This window comes from Nannospalax galili, unplaced genomic scaffold, assembly GCF_000622305.1.
Source record: "Nannospalax galili isolate Female #2095 unplaced genomic scaffold, S.galili_v1.0 scaffold384, whole genome shotgun sequence".
Classification (NCBI taxonomy): domain Eukaryota; kingdom Metazoa; phylum Chordata; class Mammalia; order Rodentia; family Spalacidae; genus Nannospalax; species Nannospalax galili.
In genome coordinates, this window is record NW_008352648.1 from 1,555,152 (window position 1) to 1,561,969 (window position 6,818).

General features: G+C 43.6%; 1 protein-coding gene across 1 annotated transcript in view; it reads left to right on the forward strand.

Annotated features, from left to right (window-relative positions):
* The first annotated feature begins 325 nt into the window (after positions 1-325).
* Positions 326-6,818, forward strand: part of Rpp30 (ribonuclease P/MRP subunit p30) — a 44,733-nt gene continuing 38,240 nt past the window's right edge. Inside the window, exons 1-3 of the mRNA XM_008849597.3 lie at positions 326-436; positions 4,382-4,437; positions 6,439-6,495. Coding sequence (XP_008847819.1) covers positions 355-436; positions 4,382-4,437; positions 6,439-6,495 — 195 coding nt within the window. The 5' untranslated portion in view covers positions 326-354. The remainder of the gene's footprint in view (positions 437-4,381; positions 4,438-6,438; positions 6,496-6,818) is intronic.

The window sequence follows — 6,818 nt, forward strand, 5'->3', positions numbered from 1 at the left end:
TTTAAATAGCGCTTCCAGACCTTAGAAATCTTCACGGTAGATGCTCAGTAGATAGCCTACGGGTGCTTTTCGAGCTTTATTGTACATGGGCATCATGGGAAATTTGAACCCCTACAGAGGGAAACAAACATTCTCATTCAAGATACAACAAACACTGAAGTGATGCTATTAGTTTGAACACAGACTAACTCTGGATGGTTTCTGGATTCAACGCAAGTTCCTGGAGCGACCAGAGGACTGCGCAGGAAAAAACCACAACTCCCAAGATGCCCAAAGGACTACAACTCCCAAGATGCCTGAAGAGCTACCTGGAGGCTGCGCTGACTGGCGCGCGGGTGCTCCTGGGATGTCATCATGGCGGTGTTTGCAGATTTGGACCTAAGAGCCGGCTCGGACCTGAGGGCGCTGCGCGGCCTGGTGGAGACCGCGGCTCACCGTGAGTGTTCAGGGTTCGCGCCACGGCCCCTACTGGGGCCGTTCCCACCAGCGTTCAGGCCTCCCGTGGGTTGTGGGATGCCCGAGGTCTGATGTGGCCTGTGGTGTCGCCCTGCTCCCTGGCGCGGGGAGCTGGTGCTGCTCTGTCTTCCAGAGGCCTAATGATGAGGAGGGCCTGGCGAAGGATGTTCGAAATGATGGGTCCCAGAAGCCCGGCCTGGACTCAGGGGGTATAGTCGCTAAGCCGGTGCTTAAGCATCAGGCTTTCCTGATTCGCCGAAGTCTGAGAAGCTGGGTCACAGGCACAGGCTTAAAGAATGCAGAAGTGGGGCGGTGTTGGGTATTGAACAAATTTGGAGGGAGGGTCAGTGGAGGGCCGAAGACCTGGACAGGAGGCCGTGGGTAACATCGCCGGAATATTAGAATGCTCTTCGTGTTCCGGTCAGAAGTGAAAACCCCGGAGACTGAGTCCTTGTTTTAATTTTAGATAGTCATGGTTTCTCTCCTCCTTAGAATTTGAGGAGATGAAAGAATAAGATTAGGGCAGCCACATCCGTTCTTCAGAGACAGCCTAAGCCCTTTGTCATGCTGTTTACGATACTTTTAAAGGTAGAAAAGGCCTCTTCCTGAGGACAGAATCACCATTTCTTCGTGTCCTGTGTTGTTGTTGTTGCTGTTGTTGGGTGGGTTTTAAAAAAAATATTTTATTATTTTCATTTTCTGTGTATGAGTGTATTGCCTGCATGCATGTGAGTGCACCCGTGTCGCGCAACGCTGCGGAGGTCAGAAGAGGGCTTCGGGTTCCCCTGGAACTGGAGTTAAGGACGGTTCGTGGGCGCCATGTGGGTGCTGAGAACCGAACCCGGGGCCTCTGCAAGAACAGTCAGTGCTCTTAACCGCTGAGCCATCTCTCCAGCCCCAGTTGGGTGTTTTTTGAGGCCGGTTCTCCCTTGTGTCTTCAGGCCATCCTCGATCTCGTAGAGACTCGCCTGCCTCTGCGTCCTGGGTATTAAAGGCGTATATCACCACGCCCGGCTTTTCATTATTTCTTATTCTTCAGTTGAGACAGCAAAACAAATGATTTATTGAAAACGGTTACACTTGGCTGAAGTGAGAGCTAGTCCAGAATGTACAGGTCCACGCAGAGGCCCCACAGGGACACAGGTTGTAAGCAAGGCAGCCTCCCAGAGGTGGTCTCAGCCGTTAGATGGTGAAGTTCGAGATCCGTCGGGAGGAATTGACAGTAGCATCCCAACCTCCACATCCCCTATTTGTGCTCCCGCAGCCTCCATGGTGCACAAGCTGTTTGCTTGAACCTCTGCCTCATCTCTTGCACTTCGGCCTCAGTGTTGGCTTCTTCCTCCACTTTGCTCTCTTGGTTCAAGAGTTTCAAGGAAGACGGTGCTCAGGCCCAGAGAGCAGGGAATGCCTCCTACTGCTGTTTAAGTGTGCTCAGCGTTTGTGTCCTGGTTGTGAAGTACGGTTTTCCCTTGATATCAAAAAAGCACTGGATCCAATGGCGCTCGATTTTCTTATATAAATGAGTAGTATCTGCCCAGAGTCCCCACACTGCCGCCAGTGTAATAGAAATCATCTCTACCTTGCTTATAATACCTAAGAAAAGTGCTATGTAAATAATTTGAGGAATAATGGGGGAGGGGTCTGGACAATGTACAGGCTGTTCCTGTTCCCCGTCTCTCCTAATCACCACCAAAACCGTTCTTGAGCATGGTCAAATGAATCCAAAGATGCAGTGCTGACTGACTACAGCAGAAAAACGGCGACTTTGCATGACAGCCACTAGTTAGCATTGTCTCTCTCTGAGATATATTTCCTTCATCAGTAGAGAGTAGACATAATGGCCTGGGCAATTAATTAAGTGCGAATATGCTTTGATAGGACCTATGAAGTGAATTTTCCAGGACGTAACTTATTGCAACCTGAATTCCTTTTAAAAACTAAATACCAAAAAAGTTACTGTAGCTTTCTTAGTTTATGATATAAGAAACCAGTAATGAGCTTCAGATACATGTTTTACAAATAGAAAATATAGAGTCCTCCAAGCTTCTGGGACCTTGCTCATATAAACGTACAGCAATGATGCCAGCATGCAAAAGACCTGTGCAAACTCAAGCAGACAACCCCCGCCCCCAGCACAGGACTGTGGAAATGGGCAAGCCCCAATCTTAGTCAAAAAATTATTAGCCGCTCATTACTGCTGGGTGAGGAAGAGCTGATCTTCTTAAAGGGTGGGACTCTAAACAGGCTGACTAGACCCCAGTGTATGAACTTGCGCTGAGGGATGTCTGGGGACACTAACTTGACACGATAGGCCTTAACACAAATGACAATGTATTAATTCCAGCTGGGGGGGCGCTCTGGGAAGGGGCCAATAGAGAGATGGCTCTGCAGTTCAGAACATTTGCTGCTCAGTCATGAGGACCAGAGTTCTTATCCCAGCACCCATATTGGACAGCTCACAAACACCTGTAACTTCAGCTCCAGGGATCCAACAGCCTCTTCTGGCCTCCATGGACACCTGCACACGTGTGCATATACTCACCCAGACTAAATAAAATAAAATAAATTTAAAAAAATAATGTACTTAAAGATGATTGTGGAAATATTGCCAAGATGGCAGGTGAGGGATAATGGTCTCATGGAAAAGCAGCATACTTGATCACTGTTTAGTAGATGATATCCCAAATGTGTGTGGCAAAAGTTTAGGGTGGACTTGGACTGGTAAAGAAGAATAGGGAAGAGATGTAGTTGGTTGATGTGACTGACTGGGTAAACAGTAAAGCCCAAAATGCAAGCACATTTTCTTTTTATCTTGTTTTAATTTAAAAGTCACTTTCTCTAAGGCTCTATTCTGACCCTCTGCAATCAATTTTCATTCTGCTTTGTGCTTCCATAGAACCTTTTCTTATCAAAGAATTTACTTATAAATGTCTTATTTAGTTGCCTTATTTCTCTTGCATACTCAATAAGTATTTTAGGGCGGAAAGAAAGAAGTTGTTGAAAACCGATAAAAGGGAGAGCAAATATTTTGGCATTACCGTGCATTATCTTTTAATATCGGTATCCTGCCATCTTCTTGGTATTTAGACAGCTTAAAGACAGGAAGGAGTCACAGTTTAGATGTATTTGGGGTAGGCCAATTGTGCAAAATAGTACTGACTGTTATGGTAATGGTAAAACAAACCCCTGGCCTCAAAGAGTTCCCGATCTCTCATAGAAGTGTGTGGGAGTCATCATCCCCTGCTCCTTAGAAAAGGAGAGAAACAGGGCATAGCAGAAGAACCGAGTGATGATAAAGGAGACCAAAAAATGCATAAACTTGATGGGATAAAAATGAGCAAAAAGATAGGAAAGAGGACTGGAAAAATGGCTCAGCGTTTAAGAACACTGGCTGCTCTTGCAGAGGACCTAGGTTAGGTTCCCAGCACCCACATGGCAGCTAACAACTCTCTGTGACTCCAGTTCCAGGGAATCCAATACCCTCTTCTGACCTGGGTGCACTTACACACATGCAAGCAAAACACTCATACACATAAAAATAATAAATAAAATACTTTCTTTTTTAAAAAAAAACGGGGGGGCTAATACTGTGTTAATGATAAACTACAGATTAATATGAAATGCATGTGCTAGTTCATTATTTCATGTTCATGACAGTCATAGGAAGTAACTGTTACTAACATTGTTTGACAGATGAAGAACCTGAAACTTAACATTGAATAACTATAAACAGTAGCGCTTAGATTTCTTTCCTACTCCTTTTTCAGTGCTGGGGTTGGAATCCAGGACGGTGTGTATGCTAGGCAAGCACTCTGCCACTATTTACATCCCTAGCCTCATCTCATAGTCTTGAAACTAAGATAAAGATGACTTTTGTGAACAGGAAAGAAAGAATTTTAAAGGACTATTTTCTTTTTCTTTTCAGTTGGATATTCAGTTGTTGCCATCAATCATGTTGTTGACTTTAAGGAAAAAAAACAGGTAAAATAAGATTTCTGAAGTTAATAAATCAATACATATGAAATACTTATATATATTAGTGTTTATATTGAGAATGTGGATACTAAAGATGGACATTGTATTTGTTACTTGTCATGGCCAATGACTTAACAGAAGCAGCCTAAGGAAGGCAGGGTTTATTTTGAAGGTACATTCCATCATATCAGGGAAGTCAGGGCAGCAGGGACATGAAAGGACTCAGTTTCTCTTCAGTTGGGGAGAGGTTGATGCTGGTGCTCACCTCAGTTCTCTTTACTTCTTCCAACACCTCAGTCCATCAAGTGGTACTACCTGCATTCAGGATAGGTCTTCCCTCCTGAGTTAAACCTTTCTGAAAACATCATCATAGAAACACCCACAGATGTGTTTCCATGGTGATTTCTAAATCCCAAGTTGACCATGGAGATTAACCATCACAAACATTTTTTTTTGAGACAGGAGCTCATATATCCCAGGCTAGCATAGAACTCACCTGGAACTTCAGATCTGCTGCCTCTGTCTCATAAGTGCTGCTATTTTAGATGTGAGCTACCTTACCCAATTTATGAGATGCTGGGGATTGAATCGATCAGTTTTTGCATGGTAGGAAAGCTCTCTACCAACTGAGCTACATCCCCAGCCCTCAAGTGTATTTCTTTTTAAAAAAACATTTAATACTCATATATGCATGTACTATGTTTTGATTAAATCAACCCCCCCATTCCTTCCCCTCCCATTCTTCCTCTATCCCCCTACCACCTTCTCTCCTATCTTCATGTTCTCTCTCACACACAACCACTGAGCTGAGTCCATTTAGTGCTGCCTATATGTGCATGGGTGTGGGGCCATCTACTGGAGCATGGGTAGCCTCTCAGGGACCTCATCCCTAAAGAAAACTGACTCCCCTTCCCACAGCAGCCATCAATTGCCAACAGCTCCGTGGATAGAGGTGGGATTTCTCCAGCTGCTTCCTAATCCATGTTGGGATTTTGGTTGCCTTGATTTTGTGCAAGTCTTGTGCATACAGCCCCAGCTGCTGTGAATTCAACTGTGCAACTGCACTGTCATGTCCAGCAAATATTCTTTCTGTTCAACCATCTATTCCCTCTGGCTCTTAAGAGTCTTCACACCCTCCTCCTCCAAGATCCCAGAGCCTGGGGGTAAGGTTGTGAGATAGATGTCCTGTTTAAAAACACTCCGTACATTATTATTTTATGTTAACAGTTGAGCTGGTATATAGTCATACAAAGGACTGTTTTTGTGAAGTATTCTGGAATGGCATAGGGATTCCTGATGTTGAATTAATATTAACTAAGCTACTTTCAAGGATGTTTAAAAATACATTGTTGCCAGTGGTGGCAAACACCTTTGGTCCCAGTGCTCAGGAGGCAGAGGTTGACAGATCTCTGTGAGTTCAAGGCCAGCTGGGGCTACAGGGAGACCCTGTCTCAAAAAAGACCCAAAAAAAAGTACATTGTTATCTGGATGTGAGAGTGCACACCTTTAATCCCAGCACTTCTGAGACAGAGGATGGATTCCAGTGAATTCAAGGCCAGCCTGATCTCTCATATATATAATTTTTGACTGAGCTGTAACTACAATATTTTGTTGTCATGGACTCTTAGCTGGGTGACTGATTTCTCTTTTTAATAGACTGATAAATATGTATATTTCCTTTTAGGCTAGCAATTTGTATCTTATAGATTATTTGTCTTAAAAATTGGGTTTTATTCCGCTAATTTACTGATGTTCTACTGAGTGCTGGGATTAAAGGCTGCTGGGATTATAGGTGTATGCCACCACTCCTGGCCTTCACTGTTCTTAACAGTTTCTCTGCCCTTTAGTTTCTTTCCTTGAAAAAGAAAAGCAGCTTAGTCCTTTTGAATACCAGAAATTAGGTTTCTTTTTAAGAGTTTTTTTTTCTGAAAAGCCCTTGAGTTTTTCATTATGCTTCATACCTTTCACCTGTACCTAGAGTGACTCCTTATCTATCATTTGTTGTAGGAAATTGAAAAACCAATAGCTGTTTCTGAACTCTTCACAACTTTACCAATTGTACAGGTATGTATTTTATTATTTAAGATTATTATCTGTCCAATTAATTCAAACATGCCAGCTCTAATTCAGTGTTCCCAACTTCAGCTGTATCTGCCTTTTCCTGCCAGTTTTCCTTCCCATCAAGACTAAGTTCTTCATCTGTCTCTTACTGTCTGTTCATTTGTGTTTGGTGTCCTTCCTCCCTGAAGTCCTACTTTAAATTGTGTCATCGTGTAGTCTGTCTCTTGCTGTCAAATAAACTCCTATAGTACAAGAACTGGGTTTTATTGATATTTACTTTCCCTACTAGCTAGCAATTTTGACCGAGTGCTTTCTACTGGCAAAGA